Here is a 21,336-nt window from a genome sequence, read left to right as displayed (position 1 = left end):
AATCTTTGCAGATTGTGGGTGCAACAGCAAAAGTCTCCTGATTTTATCACAGCAGTTAAAAAGTGTTAACAGCCAAAACAGCACGCAGCCTTTCAAAGGACTCAAGTGTTTGTCGCTGAAGGAAGAGGCATCTCAAAACACATCCTGCTTTTCTTTAGTGACAGGAACGGAAAAGGAAGCTCAGGTTGGAGAGAGGTTAAAGGGGAAACATTCTTATTTTGGACAACACGTGCACGAGAGAGAGTGTGACTGCAAAGTTTATACCTGTCTCTTTTTCAAAAATCACAAAATATCAAGTTACACATTTTAAACTCCCTTCTTACCAATTATATATCTCTCAAGTAATCTCTCCCTTGCCGGGTGGACTTTGGTTTCACTATGCAATGTCCTCTGGTAGCTTTATCCACTTAACATCAACTGACAACAGAGTAACCATGGCAGGCATGCCAATACAAATCACAGTGAGCTACACTACAGTTCTGATGTGTTGATAAAGGCCGTCAGTGATCAGTTCAGAAAATACCAAAATAGCAGAAATTCAGCCCTCATGGACTGGTAGTTCTATGTTTCCCAAGCATGATAGCCCAAAGTCGTGATGGTACACCAAGGACACGCTGTGTTATCACTTAGCTCACCATTATATTACATTTTGGCTCAGAAGCCTTGTAGAACAGACCGCCTGGGGTGTCTGTGCATTTCTAATAATCATTTACTGAAACCAGAGAGCCTTGGCAGCACTTCAAAACAGAAAAAGCAGGACAATATAACGGGTCCAAGGCACATTTCCTTATCAGAGCAGATCTTGGAATCTCCACTGAGGTGTGAATGATCTTTACATTTCAGCTGCTTCGAATTAGTAAGCACCTCTTATCTAGCTGTTGCAGCTCTTGATCTATTGCTTTGTGTTGACTGGAGAGCAATTTAAAGCTTTCAATTAAGCTGAACTTGAGCCATGTCTTGGATTTGGAGTGAGGGATGTTAAACGTGAAAGCTCAGATCTCTCAGTGGGCTCCAGCTTGACAGGATGGGGAGATAAAGCAGTCATTACTGAGACCTCTCACTACAAACAAAGAATGGTAATGGACCTTTCTAATGGGAACAGGCATGTTCAATCAAATCCATCAGGGTAGCTCAGGTCACCAGGCGAAATTGATAGCGTACCAGCACTATTGATAGTAACAGCAGTTGAAATAATACTTATGTTATTATTAGATTAATTGCATTTTAAAATCCATTTGAAGGAATTGATTCAGTTGAATATACTTCACTGTCTCATTACGATAATACATATCTAGATCATAGCATACGCTGCCGCTCACCCCAATGTTTTATTGAAATTTATTCAGTTTAAGGTCTCATTGCACTCTGAAATGAAAGCATAGTACAAATAAGCAAATTGAGTTTAAAAAGAAATCATGGAATCAATTTATAGAGCTTTTGACTCAGCCTAGTAGCCATCTTTGGCCGATATAACAGCTGAACACATTCTTTCAACAATCGAAATCCAATTTTCTTCAGAGAGTTCCTCCCAAATCTGTTGCAGAAGCTCCCATAAGTGTGTGGCACTTGTAGGTTGCTTTGCTTTCTCTCTTCTGTCCATTTCATCCCAAACCAGCTCGATGGGGTTTAAGTCTGGAGACGGCGGTCAAGTTGACCTCAACGTAAGCTGTTGTCCTGTGAGCTGCCTGCCACGCAAGCTGTTCATTCTCAGAAACTTTCCCTCTGATTCAGTGTGGCTTTGGGTCTGCCAGACCTCTTCCTGTCAGAGTTGGGACTTGAATGACTTGAATTGCAATAAATAAGTGGAAATATTGGGGTGTTATAAAACCTTTGAGCGGTAGTACATACTCATGAAATGAATGCTGCTTTTATGTTGTCACTTTGTCGTCTCATACATTTCTGTAGTTAGAATCATACCCAGAATCATTAATCTTCATCTGATCTCAGGTGAACCAAGTAGATTAGGAAAATAATCTGTTTTCCTAAAATTTTCTAATGAATTCAATCCTTAACCTTCCAGTACTTTCACATCATCAGTTTGTGGTCATGATCATAATATCACCATCTTGCCAGTGACTGAGCTATAGAGACCCAAACTGTTGCTGTAAAAATGTCTAAAGCTGTTGTAAAGTTGGACATTTCAACATGGGAGTCTGTGGGAATTGACCTGCTTTTGGAGCTAGCCTCAAGCTAGCCATTCATAAAATTGCACTATTTAGCACTTTTGTCCATTTTGCTTTAATTTCTCAGCCCTGGAGGTTGCCACTTGGTGCTTTTAAGGAAAAGTGGGCATTTATAATTTTGACTTTTCATTGACACCTAAAATCAGGAGATTTACCATTTCATTAGGGGTTGTCCTGTAGAGATTAATGACGGTCTGCAAAAATAATTTACAGCAATCTATCCCGACGCTCCATGTACACTGACAGACCAAGAATGACTAGCAGTCTAAGTAGAGGCACACCAGTAGAATGGACAAAATGCTGGATGTGGGTACTTCAGTCTGACAGAAGCTGTGCTCTCTAAGATATTTTGTGCCACTATATATCACCTACTCATCCACCCAGTACGATAAATCAACTTATAGACTGATGTCACCATGATATTTTCTCTGTTGCCCAAATAACTTTTATTAGTGTGCTTATATTAAAAAACAGAGAACAGACAAGCTGACACTTGAACTTTGGAGGAGTCCATTTGTCTCTTGGAGTGGAAGTAAGAAACCCATCCAGTCACCCATTTTGCATGTCGTATAGATTCTATAAAAATGTCAGCAAGCGAAGCGTCTCTCCAACCACATCCTAAGACACCGCAGCGCGCTCTTCTCTCCTCCACTTTTCGTCTCCAGTCTCAGAGTCTCAACTCTTCTCTTTGTTTCTCTTTCGCCAATTATCAAGTATGTGTTACTACTGCGGGGTCTGATACACAAACAGCACATTTATACAAGTCAATATCCACCCTGGCACACTGATAAACTAGTGATCTGCAAAAAGTACAAAGGGCGGCATGGCATGATGTGCACAAATCTTTGTGTGCTGTAATAGTGATTGCTCATTTTCTCATTTGCATGCTCCACTGAACTGTGTGCGCGAGCGTTTGAGTGTGTGTCTGTGGGGTGCATAAATTGGACGGTTTGTCACATTCGAGAAATGAACTTTCTAATGTGATGCTATATGATAAACTCAGATAATCTGTATTTATTGGTTGATCAGTAAGTTTGGACTAACATTCTCATTTGCTTCACAGCACTGGATGTCTTTCATGTTTCAGCACTTGTTTTTTGTTCATCATTCATCTGATTTTATTATTTTTCAGTTGTTTGTCAGGGGTTGACGTTAAGAAAACCGCATGCATCAATAGAAATGGTAGACTGAGGAACAAGTTATTCATTGATTTATGATTTGAATGCCTCTTTCAGTGCGTCTTCTCATGTGCACTTCATACGTGCTAGCAGAGGGCTTACATGTGTTCATTAGGTACAGCGGGAAGCACACGTCCTTCCCGCTGTACCCGATGAAGAGATAACAGCTCAAGGATGCACAGCTGTGTCGGCACTCGTGAGCGGCTCTTTTGTCTCTCAGGATAATAGCTCCACCACAGACAAAAGGAGACAATTAGCTTTTAACACAGGAGACCAGCTATGATCTTAAACTGCAACCTGTCTGAGCTGCTGCTCCCTTCAGCGGATCTAAACACACTCACACACACACACACACACACAAAAAAACAAAAAAAACAAAAACAAAACAAAACACACAGCCTTGGTACACTTTTGTCCTGCTCGCACCCAGAATATGAGACTTTTCTATTATTAAATTAGCAGCTGCCCATTTTGAAATGGTTTGTGTTTGATGATGGCACCAAGGACTTGTTAATGGAATCCATGACTAGGCCCCCTTTTTTATTTTTTATTGTTTTTTAGGCTGCATTGTAAACTGTGACCAAAATCTGTGACTCACACAAGCCTGAGTGCTATTGAAAGTGATCTTTCCACACAAAAACATGCTCCAGACACAACCTTGCCCTCCACCATGCTCCTCATCCCCAGCCTCAACCATCTGCCTCGGCACATTGTCGGCATAGTTTGCATGGCTTGAAGTAGCAAGCTTTCTCCATAGATGTGCTGGGTATGTGCCAGAGACGAATACACGGCCTGATGATTAGATGGAGGGATGGAAGTACATAGCAGTAGAGAAGGGGCCGCACAGTTGCAGTCCAGCTCTCACAGCTGTTCACATAGGTCGTTTTAATCTAGTGGTGTACAGGCAGGATCAGGGCTGGGCGCCACAGATCCTGCTTCAGCTGCCCTGGGTGGGAGTTGCCCGAGCAGCCAGGAGGATTAACGGAGAGGGATGAAGACGGGGAAGACAGGAATTTGGGCGGGGGAGGGACCCACTTGTGATGGAGTTTTTTTTTACAGTTGCTATGATTTCTGTTACAGTGTTTATGTAGTCCTTCCCGTCATTTAAATCTTAGATTCAAACAGTTAAGCAGAAAAAAATAGATATATTTCGGCTGCAAAATGTAGATGGAGAAAAAAAATATATATACACAAGATACAAAAGTCCAAATCATAGTCGAAGTAGGTCTGAGATACTGTCTTTCTCTAAAGGCCACCATCTGGCAGCTTCACTGGTTGCAGTAGGAAGTCTCTTGATTTATTACCTTAATGTGTTTATGGTCTCACTCTCTAATTTCTTGTCTTATTCTATGAAAATAATGTCAAGTTTTTTTAAATGATGGTCCATTCGGAGAAAAGCAGACCATAAAGCTGCCATCACTACGATGTGATTAACAGACTGCAATACTAATGTCTCCTTCCTTAACAATCAGGATAAGGAACTGAGCAGGTGAGAAATCCAAAGCTTTAAAACCACAAACGAAAAACCAGTGGCAACTTGGTTTGAACGGGTAATGTGACTAATATGCGTTTATAATCTGAATAGGCCGTGCCAGTGTTTTCAGTGAGGATGTGCTGTGCAGTTGAGGATGAGAGTGAAGCTCAAACAGAGTGAGGTAGAATAGAAATAAACAGTTAATTCAGAATCATACTGTGGAGAAGTGCAGCATCCAATTTTTTCCATCGAAGTAAAATAAAATGCAGAAATCGAAGCACTGTGGTGTTACAGAGATTCTCCTGACGTGTAAATCATTTTCCAGACGTGCCGGTTTGGTACAAGCCCCAACAAAGAGGTTGCAATCACAACGATCTGCCAACATAATCGCGATATGAAACCAGAAAACCCTTGAAAGGATATTTCCACACCAATAATAATTTGGTCTTTGGTCGGGTTGGCTATCACATAAAGGACAACGAGGCATCCCTTCTAAAAATGGATTCCCTCACAGTGATCCCAGTGACCTGTTATGTCACACAACGTACATACATCGCAACTCACACACACGCACAATTTAAGGTGCTAAAGGGCCTGAAAGCATGAGGGCAACCCCCTGCCACGCCAACAGAAAGGGTTCTTGATGTAGAGCTGTGAGCAGCGGCGACAGACAGGCACATCAGCATTGACAAAAGCACTGCTGCAGTGAGTGACCTGGAAGTTGTGGGGCAGTTTCCAATAACACATTATAGACTTAGCCCTAAAGGGACACGGGGCTCTGAGCATCTGAAGGATTGATCAGACTGTTGATACAGATGGCGACAGAGAGACGCAGCCTGGCAGGCTGCCAGAACTTCATTAGTGTGGGGGCTGCCATTAACAGTGTTGATGGTGACTCTGCCACGCCACACAAGATGACCCCTGCTTCACGTTTCCTGTCGTTTGTCCAGGACAACAGACGCATCATGACGCGCAGTAAGATTTATCACAGCAGAGCATGCAACAGCTATTTCGGATGCAGTTGTTAGTGTGCTGCTCTTTGAGGACAAGCTTCAGGGAATATAATTAAAGTAATCTGCATTTATGTTGAGACGCAGCAAAACATTTGATGGGTGGATGGTTATGTGCTTGCTCTGCAAGATGGCTAATTTGCATCTTAATTTGTTGAGCATTTTGGTGTCTCTGCAACACTTGTGATAGGAACCTATTAAAGTTACATTAAATGGCTGACCATACTGTAAGTATTAGTTTGACTTCAGCCTTCAGTAAATGGCTCACAAAGTTTTTATATTATTTTTTATTAAATACAAAATATTGCATTTTTGTTACAAGACTGCCTTCTGGATAAAATGGAAAGTTTGAAGCTGCACTAATTACTTTTGTTCTTCTTTTTTTTTTTTCAAATTTGTTGTATTTACTTTTTCACATAAAAAAAAAAATCAAGGAAAATAAAAATGATAAATAATGAAGAAGTTATATGAAGTGCAGGAAGAAGAAGAGAAGAGCTTATTGAATGTTCCAGTAATGTTTTGATTTGCAAAATGACATACAGGAAATAAAACTAAATGTGATGATAAAATATATTTGATAACAAATATTGAACACATTAATTACAAAATAAAATAATAATGTGTGTGTGTGTGTGTAAGATGAAATTGAGCACTGCAGGTGAAAAATTTATTAAGATGGAGACAAACTTGCTGATAATTAGGAACAAAGAGAGAGCATCATCTAAATGTAGCTAATGAAAACAGCTTTGAAATATGATTTCTAAGAATGTGTAGTACCTGGATTCGAGGTTCAGATTAGATGAGGGCCTGAGATGGAAGATAGATAAAGTACTTACCCAAATAAAAGCTTCATTAATATAAGAGAACTGTAAATTATTGCCACTGTCGGGTCATTTAATCCAATTGTTGACATGAATTACTTTGAATAGAGATTATTATTTTAGCCTGTAACTAACACGTGATGTCTATGTGCTTTTGAAAAACATATTTCAGGTATGTAAAGTACATACCTGAGTACTGGAGTACTTGACCCCGTGACCCCACGGGGGGAGAGTGTTGGGTGGATACAACAGGTCTTCAGGTGGGCACCCACCTTCACCCACCTGATTCAAGAGCTTCGCCTTTCAGCTCAGCTCCTTCTGCATCACGACAGACCAGTATATCGACTGCATTACTGCAGCCGCTGCACCGATCCGTCTGTCTAACTCACGCTCCGTCCTTTCTCCTTGAACCGCCACCTTACTGTGGTGGAGATGTTGGAGCGACGTTGTCAGGGTCTGAATGCCCAACACCAACAGGTCCTAGGTAATGGGTCAGAAAAAAAGCTGTTCCAAAACCCACCCTTGGACATAAAGAACCAGCACAGGACAGCTACGTCACCCAGACTGGCAATCCCTCCTGGCCCTGGGGTGGGGGCTGGTCTTTGCTCACAGGACCCAGCTGGGCCCAGCCCAAAAAAACCATGTGGTTCTGCCTCCCTGCAGGAGGGAACATATAGAGCTGATCAGTGCGGTTTGGGTAGCAGTCCTTGGTGGTAACCAAGGCGACCCAATACCTGGACAAGTGACAAGTGTGGTGATAAAATACATAATCAAGAGCCTGACTTACTTTATATGAAGCTGCCATGGTGCTGCTACACAATGAACTTTGAGAGCAAGGCCTCAAAAAGCATTATACACCAACGCTACAAGAAAAGTTCAATCTTATTCAATCAATTTGGTAACTGTCTGCAAGAACTGCCACAGGTGTTGTTTCTGTGAGAGAGACTCTACTGGGCAAAGGTTCCTGTACTGCTGCAAGGGGACCCAGGTGTGTGTTTGTGCGCGTGTCCATCAGACAAATGAAGATGCAGAAGGATGTACTTTGGCCCTTTTTGACTGGAAAGCAAACGTACAAATGTTGAATAAAAACACACAAAATTGTATGCAAATACAATTTATTTTGTGTGTTGAAATCAAAAATCCTCAAATCTTATGTCAGTTTGATAAAATGAACAATTTTCAGAGAGTCATCTTTTAAAATTTCCCAGAATTGACCAAACAAAACAGAAGGGTTAAGAAAGGTGTGCACTTCCTGCCATCCCGGTTGCTCAGTGCATAAAACCAGCATATGGCTCTCCTCCAAGTCGTCCTCGCTTCTAAGGTCACTGTGGACCTGGAGAAGATGCTCCTCAGCCCCCTCCTTTGTTACTTTCAGCTCGGGTTGCAGGCGCCTCATCATTGTCAGAAAGTGGAGTTTTTCACCCCACTCTTTTTTGAGAGTGGGGAGAAAAGCTCCTCTCCTAAGTGCTGAATATGTGCACACGGATAAAATGACTGCGCTCTCCTGAATTGGATTAGGCTGCTCTTATGTGTATAAATGGAAAAAAAAGTGGATAAGATAGAGATCCTTCTCTCGCCCCTTGGCTGTGCTGTTGTTGACCAGATAAAGAAATGTGAATGTGGAAAAAGTTCTCAATGAGAGACGCCTTTCATGACTTTGGCTTTTTAATCTGGAGATTATCCTGGTGTACCGGCGGAAACGTTGTAACCTCATTTTGCCCGACTGGTGTGTTTAAAAGGCACAAATGGCTGGGTCATGTTTAGTCAGCATGGCGGAAAACATACTGATGCTGTTGGATGCTATCCAAAAATTCACTCATTTGGTCAATGTTATGCTGCCTTTGTGAGGTACAATAGACAAGAAAAGGGCAATATAGTAAGGTCTGTGCTATAATCAGTAAATGCTTCTTTTTATATTTTTGATATCTCCTGTCCAAACTGATCTTCACAGTAGAGCCCTGTTTTACTGGCTCCGTGTGATCCGGTCTTTAAAGTTGACATATAACACACTGTATTTACAGTGTTGGGCTCCTTTAGTCGTGGAAGCATCAAACATTTATGTGCATTAATTTGCTTTTATGTGCTCCGACCAGGTTCCACTCATGTCGGGGACCCACGGGCCACATCGAACCCCAGTTCACCCTCCTCCTCCCCACACCCCTCCAGCGCTCTGGGCAGTGGGAGCTCTGATCCGGTCCTGAACGGAGGCCTGTGCTCTGCCGCTCACTGCAGCTCAGCAGGGGGTAGGTAGACAGGGAGCTACTTCTACAGAGACAGGGAATCAATCACCCCACAGGGGACTGAATGGAAGTCATTATGGGATAGTGCGCAGATGTCATCCTGCAGTACTTAGGAACAATGACCAGCACTTCATGCTCCCACAGCTACTGCAGCAAGGAAAAGGCCACCCGCTGCTATGTTACAAAGCATGGCCTCTGCTCTGAGATTAAAGGAAATAATTCTGTCACAAAACAACCGACACACAAGTTGTTGTTAGTGTTTTTACCTGATAATCAGGCTGAATTTAAATTTAGTTTCACTTCAATTTGACTAGTTGACGTAAAGGCAGCACTGGCACTGACATAGTGGTTAGCACTGTGGCCTCACAACAACAACAAGGTTGCAGGTTTGATTCCCTGGCCTGGGGTCTTTCTGTTTCCTCCCACCGTCCAATGACATCACGTTTGGGTTAACTGGGTGTGAGTGTGACTGTGAGTGCTCTTTCCCAAACCCACCTTTGATAGAAACCCGCAAGATTCATTTGCATATAGCTGTGTTAAATTACGTAATCTAGTTTTTGACTCACTACTTTTCTTTCCCCATGTTTTCCTTGTCTGATATTTTATTTCTGTCGTGCTTCAGGTACAACCCCAAGTTCACCAGCCAGCCTCCCCAAGTCACCTACATTCCCATCAGGCCGTGGGCCTTGGCCCGATGAGTGCTCTATCTGCTATGAGAACACCGTGGACACGGTCATCTATGCCTGCGGGCACATGTGTCTCTGCTACACTTGTGGTGTCAAACTCAAAAAGATGTCCAACGCCTGCTGTCCCATTTGTAGAAGGCAGATCAAAGACATTATCAAGACTTACCGCAGCACGTAAGGAGGCAATGGCAACGGGTTGACAGCCTCCCTCCAACAGCAGAATCCCAGAGTCAAGGAAAGAAATGTCAGTGAATATGAACTCTGGTACTTTTGACTTGGTATTTTCATAAAATTACTGTTGGTTGGTTTACGCTCATGACCTTTTCCAAAGCTTGTACCATTTTGTCGGTAAGGTCTTTCACTTTAGAGCCTCCCTGCAGAGGCAGCACTTGAAGTGGCAGGGGGGTTCCACAGAAAACTTCATCCTTGCCAGAAATGTTTGCTCTCTCCTGGGAACCTGGAGCAGTTTGAAAGAGAAAGAAAAAGAACCAATTCCAAAATTCTCTCATAGTTTGAGCCATGTTGCAAGAATTAGGGACGAAGCCATTTGCACGAGGGCAAATGAGTCTTTTTGGGGCTGAATCAATTTGTCTCAATTATAGCTCTTTCAGAGGATGGCTGAACTTCTGAAATATGCTGTCAACCTGATGGATATTTCTGACTTTAGCAGTCAATAAAAAAGCACAGCAGGTAATCAGCTCAGTACGGCACAACTTGTGTCTGTGTGTTACTGAGCGCGTAAAGCGAAACATCGTAACAATGAAGTGAGGGATTTCTGTAATCATTGTGGTGATTGTCAGTGAGTGCTGTTTTTAGAGCTGAAAACCTCTTATACTTATAATCTAATGTACCTTTATGGTAGTTCTATTGCAAACGTCAGTGGATGCTGTGTTGTTTTGCTAGCTAGCTACCTGTTCTGCAATGTTGTATGTTGCAGTGAAATCTGAATTTTCCTCTCAGTAAAGCCCTGTTAACAGCAGAAAGGACAACATTTGCTCAATCTACAGAACTTTGTCCAATAGACAAAGAAGTTCAGAATTTTTCAAAGGAAATGAGAAGTGGACAAAAACAATAATTTGGATTTTCCTCAGGGCCATTAATCTTTTTTTTTTTTTTTTTTTTAAAGATGTGCGAATATTTTCCCAAACTCGACTTAAAACCACTCTTAAAACACTGTGAGCACTCATCCGAAATTGTCAGAGCCGCAAAGCTCTGGTAATGAAGGGTTGTTGTCATGGTACCGGCAGCCACCACACACACACAAAACACAGCCTCCTGCCTTAACACACAGAGATTTAATTTGTTACACACAGATGTATCAAACTCTGTCTTTCCCATACCCCTGACGAATCACCAAATAACACTGTTGTGTAGCACTAACTGCCACATGACACTCACTCAGAGGAGAAAAAGCACACAAATTTAAAGCTATTTTTGTAGAAAATAGATCCATGACAGTTCCAGTATTTAATTATTAAAAATATAAATCTTTGGACTTTCACCAGCAGCAGAGAGCCTTTGGTGAACTGATTGCTATCAGTTCCTAAGAGGTTCGTATTTTAAATCTTTGTATGATTCCTGTCCTCTAATTCCAGCCTAAAACGTCCTGATGCATTCCCCCACAAGTTTCCCCTGTAAATATTACAACTCAGAAGGAAGCCATAGCTTACTACAACAGAGCACTCAAAGCTGAAAGGCCATTTTTTTCCAAATGACATGTACTTCATTTTGTGGATAATCATCAAATGGGGCTCAAACCTATGCTGCTATGGTGATTGCTAGCTGTCTTTAATGGACAAATGCTGGAAGCAATGTTTCACACATCCCTCCTCCCACTTTACAGTTTGATTATGCTACTGCTTGAAGTGTTAATACACATTTTGAATGTTAACTTATGTATTTAGAAAGATAAATGATTTTTATTAGTGTGCTTGAATTGAAAAAAGGCAAAAAAAATCTGTAATTTTTTTTAGTTTGTCTGGGTTGGTAATCACAGTTCTAAGATTTGTTGAGGTTTTTTTGTTTGTTTGTTTGTTCAAAACCATAAGAAAGAAAATGTAAACTTGTTTTCTAATTGTAAGAATAAATCGCGTTTCTTGTACATTTTGATTGAGCAGTGCACAATCAGAACCTCATCGCTTTTAGGTGCAAGATACAAACTCCTGGATTCACTGCGGTCCCTAAATTTCAGATGGTCTTTTTTGTGATCTATCTTCTTGTGTGTTAGCCCACGTTAGGAAGTCCTTCTACCCACCTCTGTATTTATAGCTCATATGATTATATAGTCTGAAAGCCATCGCTGTATGGTTATTATTAATGTCACTTTATAAAGCTACTGATTGTAATCCTGTAAATGTTTAGGCCAGCGTTGCTCTGAGATTCAACCACAGCATGTTTTTACTTTGTGCAGAAACTCTGACCAAATGGAAAATTAGTTTTTTCTTTTTTTTTTTTTTTTAAATGCATTGGACAAATGTAATTTCCTTGTGCAAATCTCTGTATTTATTTTAGGCTTTTCCTTTGAACAATTACATCTGCAGGTTGGACATCAGTTGACAAACACAAAATCACAGATCGTACCTTCTTTGATCGTAGTTTTGGAAGGTTTTCATCTGTAAGGTAGTCTAATCGACGCCGCTAGACCGTTTTCCATTCTTTTTTGTGATCTTGTGTTTTACAGGCTCATTGAATGCTACTGATCCTGTCGTGTGTTATTTATTTGTCCATCACTAATGTATGAACTGATTCCTCCAAACCTGCTTTCTCATGTGTATGCTGTTTTTCTTCATGACAACAACTGTACTCCTCTATGTCTGGCCAATCACACAGCACCACTTTTAGACACTCTTTCTGGAGATCTTCGTTTCTTTTTTTCTTTCTTTCTTCTTTTTTCCCCCCCGTCATGCATGAGTTGTTTGTTCACCCAACGTGAACACTGGGACCAACAGTGGACAAGCATCCGAGTGGAACACTGTTCATATGGACAGAAACCAGGCTAGAAATACGATATAGAGCTCAGTTTAGGTGGCTGTTGTGACACAGACTCCGAACTACCTTGTAATCCTGTATTTTCTCTATTTTTCATTTGAAACAAGTGATTGTTTGTGAGCTCTGTTTAGTGCAAGTTGGATGATTGTGGTTAATAAACTTTGCAGATGTGTTTGAGCAAAGATTGTTCATGTCGAAATAGAACTACACACACAGAACACTAACTTCAGCATTTTAAGCCAGTGTTGAAGTAAAAGTTGTCAAAGTCTTCCATCCTTTATCTCTGAGAGTACATATATATGCATGCACACACACACACACACACACACACCTGATGCGGTAGTCTCATGTCCAAGGTAAAATCCATATATAGACATTACACACACCAACTTTGCCTCTAACTGTTTCAGCGCTGCATCCACATTCTGTACTCTATATTTTCTCCTCTCCTAAATAAAGTATATTCACTTTGACACTGAGACTGAAACACTTCAGAATTCAAAATGCAAGTTTCCCTACACAGATCTATCCCACTGTGGCCTTTGAGGTGTGAATAAAACACAATGCTAAGTTATGTGCGATCTCGGGAACTCTGTTATATCATGTGCCACAGCCCATACATCAACCGCAGCTGCTGGTGGGCTTCACTGTGGCAGGTATAAGATCAGTGGAAACTCAAGTAGTAAATGTGCAGAACAGGTATGCACTATATATTCATGAGGCATCTCATCCAGATGTCTCTTCAATAGCAGACAGGGACCATCTGCTTATCTGTGTCTGCATCAAACACCTCCTGATAAAAGAACCGAATAAAGGATATGAATGAGTTGAGTAATAATCTCATGAAAAGAATAAGCCAGATGAGTGCGTCTAATACCTTCCACTGTTCAATCGAGAAGTCATAACTGTGTGAAAGCTCATTATCCTTCAGTGTTAACATCCAGTATTATGAGTTCATTCATTCATTCATCTTCAACCGCTTATCCGTTTCCAGGCCGCGGTGTTGTTATTAGCTGTTCTTTGCTAAATAAGTAAAAGGACCGATTACAATGGAGCTTCATTTCAGAACTCTGTGTCACCACATATGTTGTGGAGGTGTGTTCATAAGCAAATGTCTTTGCCTTCTGATGGCCTGTTGGTGCTGATGCTGTCTGAAAGAAAGCTGGAAACTAGTTCAATACAGCCATCTAGTGGACCGTATGTACAGCCTGTGACCCTTCATTCCACACAGTGAAATGTCACACAAGCAAAAATCTGTCATTTTGTTCAGGTTTTTTTTAGGTATTTTTTTTTTGCAAATTACAGAAATAAAGAGCATCTTCAATTGGTACATTTCTAATTAATCCTGGAGTGAAGTTACCAATTAAAAATGTTCCGTTTTAAATGGAGTGGTGCTTAAAACTTAATCACGCCTCATTAAAAAAATTTGCATTCAAATAACATTGGTCTTTTTGGGAAACTCTGTGGAAAATCTAATGATTTTAATTATCAGCTATTTATAGTGCCAGTCTTTCTATGTCGTTTTAATTATGAGGATTGTGAGTGTAATTGATTTAACTTGCTGAAAATTGGCATTTTCTGGCTTTAAATGTAAAGATCCCAGTGTTCGAAGCGACACTCATCTATTTCACCAACAATGTAGACCCACAGAAAGGTATCAGCCACATCTGAAACGCCTGACGGACATTTTCCCCAATTTTAGCTCATGCTTTTAGTTTTAGGGCCAGCAACGTGGCCAGTTCACTGAATCACCATCTTATCGGAATCCTTTCCTTTATCAAAAATTTTGTGCCGACCAAAGTTGAACTAACTCAATGATAAAGATTTGATGGGAGCGTGTTCATACTGCTTTATGTGCTCAACAAATTTATAATTAACAAACAACTTATAATTAACAGGAACCATGCAAAGAGGGAACTTTTTATATAGTGTGGTTTTTATTTCCATATTTCAGATAGCTGTCTCAAAAGCATGAATGACAGCCTGAACTGCTGAAACCTCCCAAAAAGCTGCATTCTCCTTGAAGACATGAAGATTTGCTTTAGTACAGAGGTGTGCACATATATTTCTCAGAAGTGCAGAGCCAAGCGATAAATCTCTCCGCACATTTGGATACAGGAGAGCAAAAATTCTTGTCTATCCTCTTTAGTGGGAAACTGGGTCTCTGAGAGCTCGTTCGTCTTCATTCATCGCTCCCAACCTCCTCACCCTTTTCTACCATCACTCACAACTTTGCTATATATAACCAGCTGCATTGTTCTGTTCCTCCACATCTAAACTCACTTTATTTGGCCCACACAATAAGGAGAATAAAGATAAATGTCTCAATATGTAATATCATTGTCACATATCTGGATATATGACATGCAGAAGGTGGGGGGGCTTGTTGCTCTTTATGTACAGCAGCATGTGACTGGGAGACAAATGCAAAAGGAGTCGGTGTAGAACAACAAAGATAATACATTTAATATTGTTTCTCATTTGGGCAATGGAAGATACAATGTAAACATGTACAAGATACAAAAAAGGAACAAGACTTGTCAAAATGAAATGGCAGATAAGAAAATGCCCCGTTTTCAAAAGTAATGGACATGTGCAGAATGTCTTCAATCAGAAAGGCCTTTAGGCTCTGTTTGCTTTCCATTTGCTTTGTGTTGTGCATCAGTGTTCAGTATTTTGGTGCTTTGGGCAGATTAGTATGTGGCCTCGTTTCCATATATGGTTAGGTGTTGCGATGATTCATCGTTGGATGAGTCACTGACATTTACAGTTGTATAAAAGCTTCCTTTGCTTTCTTTGATGGCAAATTCTTAACACTTCAATGGCAATATGAAACAAGAAAATAAAAGAATAGCACCTCCTTTGGTCCAACTCAAGGCCTGTAGTTGTGATTGAGTTTGTTAGTGTAGTACATGCTGGTTACAAACAGTTTCTATCAGAAGTTACAGCTCACTGGGCTTCCAAGTTTATTTGGCACACTGCCTTCCACAGTAGGGTGGTGACAACTTCTGTTCTATGAACGTAACATCCAGGCTAAAAACTGGCTCCACCTTCCCGTGAATCTACCTCTGCTGTCATTCACCATCGATCACTTCTGACAGCTTACCTCCACCACAATAAATATGGCTGAGCTCCAACCGGCACTGGAGACTTCCATGTAGAAAAGCAGCAGCCGCAGTGTTCCTGATTAGTAGGCTGGAATATCATCTGACTAGCTGAGGTTAATTAAGACACACTGTTGTGCTAATTAGAAACGAGGATTCTAACAGAGACAAAGAAAAGAACCGCAGAGACACAACGGCATGTCTCGTTCCTCGACACAGCCTCTTCTCTGGAACTGGGAGACAGCTCCCGCTGATGCCTGCTGGTGCCTCGAAAAACTGCAATTCTGTGAGGAAGTTTTCTGAGTGACATAAATAATCAGCGTTCCCTTATTCACAGTCATGGAATTTTTTTTTTTACCTAACTCTTTGTGTAAAGCCCCGAAGCTTTGCTTCTGCTCTTCTTTCTTCTCCTGCATGCAAACAAAAACTAGATAATTAAAAAACCTACAAAACCATTCGCCTAAATACCTCCCAACAGCTACTGTACCGCACACTTACTAAAAACTTTCGAATCAAACCTACCCCTCCCTCTATCAAACAGCTGCTTTTATTAACTCAACAATCAATTCATTCCAAAGACTGTTTTCTCTTACTTTCCATTATGAAATAAACCTCGTTCCGTTTGATTTGAAGAAGCCCCTAAAATCCAGTGTTGCACTTTTCCAACATTCAATTATTTTTTCAAGAAAAGCACAAAGAAATAATGTGAAAAAAAAGCCACAAGGAATCCACCATTTGAAGCCACCTCCCTTTTTTTTTTTTGTTTTGTTTTGTTTTACTGCAAAAAACTTTTTCCAACACCCAGTTCAACTTTCACATCCTCAGGGCTACATAAGATCTGAGGACACTGACAGTAAAAGAAGCTAAAATCAGACATAGGATCAGATCTAAGGTTTTTCTATGGACCAATAGTGTGGCTGAGGGAAGCAAATGCGGTGTGAACTCACTCGTCTCCCACTGACTTGCAGTTTCTTTAAAGGCAGCTTCCCACAAAAAAAAAAAAAGAACTGTGCAATTAAAATGAGATTTCACAGCTGAGGTTTTTGAAGCTGAGAGCTCATTGGGTGCAGGGATTTTACAAAGGTCAGTAAAAAAGTTTGATGGAGTGGAAATTATTTTTCAGGTTTCAGAGTGGAAGCAGTGACCACAAGTCCTTCATCTCCCTCCTAACAATGCAGAGCTCCCCCAATCTCGCTCTCACCTTGTCTGCTAGAATACACTATCTGATCCATCTTTCATCTCCCTGCGTCCTGCTCTTGCTAAGACCCTCTATGACCTATACCTCCTGAGCATACCATCTCATCGTTCAAAAAACACACACACATACACATATACAAACATGCCCGCCCCCCCAAACTGGGGCTCTTTCCGATAGACTGCTGGGCTGTGTCGGGGAAGGAGACCCACGGGTATGTGTGGTGAGGGCAGAAAGAAAGAACGAGCAGCGGAAAGGAAGCGTAGCCGGGAGGAAAATGCTACGGCTGCAGCTAGAGTTTAGGAGTAAAGAGCTTAAGGTGTTTCACGCCTGAGAGGTGCTGTCCATTTGTTAAAATAAGAGGGCAAGGAATAGCACTGGGTGTTGGCATACCGAGCTGTCTCACCCGGATGATCTCCGGGAATCTATCTGGAAACCCATATATTTCCTCGAGCATGACCGATTCCTCATCATGAATGTGAGTTGGCGTGTGCAAAAATATTACTGTCGTCAGTTCCATTTCCATTCTGCTGCACGGCTGCATGCAGTGCTTGAGGGCAGCATAGCTGAGAGAGGATGAACTGGTGGGCCGTGACTGATATAACGGATGCATTATTATAAATAATATAATATTTTGTGAATATTATATTTGTCTTGTTGAGAATTACTCGAGACCTGTACGTTAAATATGAAACTGCAGCTGGGAGATTCCCCCCCATGTAAAATTTGTGCTAAATTAAGCTAGCAAAGGGAAACAGCTGGCCTTGTCTCTATCAAAAGTCAAAAATAATCTGCTCACGCTTCAATGCATTACATTGTATCTGCTTAATCTGTAATAGAATCTGTTCAGTGCCCTCAAGTGTTGCCCATCAGCTCCCAATAAAACCAGAATACATAAAAAAAAAAAAAAAAAAAATCTGCATCTGCCTTTAAAACTCACTTCATAACATCTTTGACAAGTTTCCATTTGCTTCCAGTCTTATTCCGAAACTAAGATATCTGTCTCTGGGCTTTAACTTCATATTTAACTGTCAACTCTCAGCAAGACTTCAAATAACGATATTTCACAAAATAATGAACTATTGTTTCAGGTGGAGTGTAACAACAAAAACCAAATCAAAGAATTTATGGATAAAAGCCTCAGAACAAGCCAGCCTGCACATAGGACTCTTTAGCACAATGAGATTTTCATCTGCAGCACATTGATAAGGCCTGCAGGGGCTCAGCAAAGGGGAAAATAAAGGTTTTTCTATTTTTGGCGTACATCCTGGAAGTTGATGGATTGAACTGAAATGGCCTGAAGGAACTTTCATCTGCCGGTCTCTTGTTTACCGCTGAGACTCTCTTGGCGGTTCCAAATGTCACCTTTGCCATGGTGATCGGTGAGGAAAAAGTCTGACTTGGTTTGACAAGGGTGGGGTAAATGTCAAAAGAGGCATCCACGTAAGTAGAGTGGGCCCACTCTGGGAAAAAAGCAAAACCCCAAAACAACAGCAACTAAAAAATAAAAAAAATAAATAGACAAAGAGGAGAAGTACGACAAAAAACAAGAAACTATCAAAATTCCATTCAGGCACGAAAGTGACAGCTCAGAGCAGGGCTGCTGTGGCCCCCGATGATGCAACTGTGACAAAGACCCCAGATGGCTGTAATGTCACTACACAATGGGTCAGTAGGTTTCTGCCAAACCATTCACAAGTCACTGTCCACCGCCGATCCAAGGCAGGAGGAACACAGATTCTCGTGGTAGTTATAAAAGTCTATCACAGCAGGAGATAATGAGGTGTCACATATAATGCTTTGGTCCGATGAGTTTACTGACGCTTTTAGAGCTTTACACTGTCCTGCTCTTTTGGACACACTTGAATATGACTTTAGATGGTAAAAGCTCATGGCTGGCAGTTTGACAGGAAATCCCAACAGATGTGGTAGTATTGTTCATCTTTTTGTAGATCTGTGATATTTTTCTTCTTGGTGATGCATGATACCTTTTTATTTTTTTTATTATTATTATTATTTTTTTTTTAATCTATTGCACATTTCCTTGCAGGTACATTTCAGAATTTGACGAAAATGGGGCAGAAAAGGAAATAAGAAACAAAGGTACCAGCGTGAATATAGATGCAACATAGCTAAATATATGTTTGACACCGAACAATTCCCTTGCAAGTAAATTCAGCTCAGTCAAACAAAGCGATATGTAATAATCATAATAATATGTGCTCGAGCAAAATGTTAAAAGTGATTCACATTTACATAATGCCTTCGTCTGGATGGGCTTTTTGCCTCATGGCAAATATCAACAGCCTAATTCTTTATTTTAGTTTATTAAACTGAATGCAAACATCTTATATAATTGATCTAAATAATAATTATTTTTTTCTTGATTGCTAAATCTGCAATTTTGAATCTTATTAATCCAATTTAAAATATATATATATCTTAAAAAACTATACAGTAACATCTTGGAAGGGTGATTAAGGAGATTGTCAAACTGTGCCGAGATTTAAACAAAAAAATAAAAAATTCATAATAAATACACTTAAAATCAGGCATTATGTAAAGTACAATAAAGATTCAGGAAGTGCCCATGATTTGCTAAAGTTGCAGCACACAGCATAAAGACAAAAGGGGAACTTCAAAAAAATAAATTAGTGCCCAATACAAAACAGGTGCTACAAAACATCTTTAGCTGCACTGAGATTAAAAGAAAGGGAAAAATTTTAAATCGTACAGTTTTGGGGCAGACTCACTGACCAGCAGTGCATTTCTTATTGCACTGAGGTAGAATGGCCAATAAATAAGTCTTGTAGGTTTGACAAAAAAATATATATGTATAATGTACTACATTTGACTCCCACAAGAGGTCGCTAAATTTCCAATTCTACTCAGAGAACTTTGGCAAGTTCACTATCATGCAGACAACTCTTGAGTTCAACCTTTCCTTTGAAGTGATGGAAAAAAGAAGCCAATATAGAGCCAATAAATAATACATTGTATTCAATAAATAATATGCTGAGTAATCACTGCATCTTTACATTAATGCACCATAAAAACGATTTTAAAGTGCACTAATTCACAAAACAGAACCACTTCATTCCTCATTATTGTGTGATCACAAACGAACAAATGAACAAACAAGAAAAACAAATATGATTTTGCTAAAATAGATAACTGCGATCTAGCAGGTACTGCACTTTGTTTAATAATATGATACTGTCCAGCAGAAACATAATCTAAAGTTAGTTTTCAGCCTCATAACGACAGCTAACTGTTCGTTAGAAAATGCATTTCAGCAGTCTTGAACATCAGTCTTCTAAATTTTAAAGGTTGAATTTCAATTAACTATTTAAAATTCTCGGGTGCAACTCCTACATCATTTTAACAGGATATATTTAGAGGAGTTTAAACTAAAGAGTGGACCTCTTTAATTGACAGCTATGATTTGTTGATAATGTGGTACTTTAAAATAAGACGATAACAAATGTTATTGTCAATTTAATGTCAAATCCAATACACACAGCAATATCTAATATTACACTTTAATTGGTTGGTTGGTTTTTGGTTCAGTGGATCAATAGCGATGACAGGACCACAAATAAATACTATTAAAAAAAAAAAAGAAATAGTCACTAGAATTATATTTGTCTTTGGTTTAATCACATTTTGGGCTAAATGCTATGCAAATACGTCCCTGGGATTCAATTATTTCACTCCATTTCCCGTACTTGTGGAATACATTTCCACAACAGTGGTATCACTGTAACTGTCACTATCACATGACTGCAAAATCAATTGTTCATCGCAACCTTGAGCATTGCTACCTCATTGTTTTTACAATGATTTAAAGTTCAATCAAACTTTAAATCATTATAAAAATAAGTGTTTATCTTTTGATAGTTTTAAGTTATTCAGAAGGGAGACAATGGTTTTGTTCTGGAAAAAAAACTTGATTTTGCAGGAAACTGATTTTCAAGTTTCACAGGTTATTTGATATCCAGGGTTGTAATGCATGGGAATAAAAACAGGAACATTACGCCGATCTATAAAACTGCTGCGCCTACTGCCAGTTAGATAATACGTGACGCTTCCATTTCTAGCCTGTTGGTGGAAAACAGATGTCACAAGAAAGCAGAAATTATTCTCTAAGGAAGACTTGCAACAACACAAGACATTATAACATGAACATCGAAATTAAGTTGAAACACTGATAATGAGACTTAAATATTTATTTTGTTTGATGACTTGTGGCTTAGCATGAATAAATTCTCTGGCGAGTTAAATCCTTAAATCGCTGCTTTTTCTTTAATCTGTGTGTGAGTCCAATGAGAGCACTCAAGAGCGAAGCTTTGCACTCCATTTGCACTTTGTAGTGTAACTTTTAATTGGTCATGAAAATACTCTTGGTGGTGTTCATAGGCCTATGGCACTATTAAGAGATTTGGTTGATATAATGT

General features: G+C 40.1%; 1 protein-coding gene across 2 annotated transcripts in view; it reads left to right on the top strand.

Moving 5' to 3' along the window:
* Nucleotides 1-12,752, top strand: part of neurl1aa (neuralized E3 ubiquitin protein ligase 1Aa) — a 62,109-nt gene extending 49,357 nt beyond the window's left edge. For both annotated transcript variants that reach the window (XM_029502984.1, XM_029502992.1), the window contains exons 5-6: nt 8,760-8,909; nt 9,529-12,752. In XM_029502984.1, the coding sequence (XP_029358844.1) occupies nt 8,760-8,909; nt 9,529-9,770 (392 nt within the window). In that variant the 3' untranslated portion in view covers nt 9,771-12,752. The remainder of the gene's footprint in view (nt 1-8,759; nt 8,910-9,528) is intronic.
* The last annotated feature ends 8,584 nt before the right edge of the window (nt 12,753-21,336 follow it).

This window comes from Echeneis naucrates, chromosome 1 (assembly GCF_900963305.1).
Source record: "Echeneis naucrates chromosome 1, fEcheNa1.1, whole genome shotgun sequence".
NCBI lineage: Eukaryota > Metazoa > Chordata > Actinopteri > Carangiformes > Echeneidae > Echeneis > Echeneis naucrates.
Note: the sequence above shows the minus strand (reverse complement) of the source record. Positions and strands in the feature narration are given on the sequence as shown.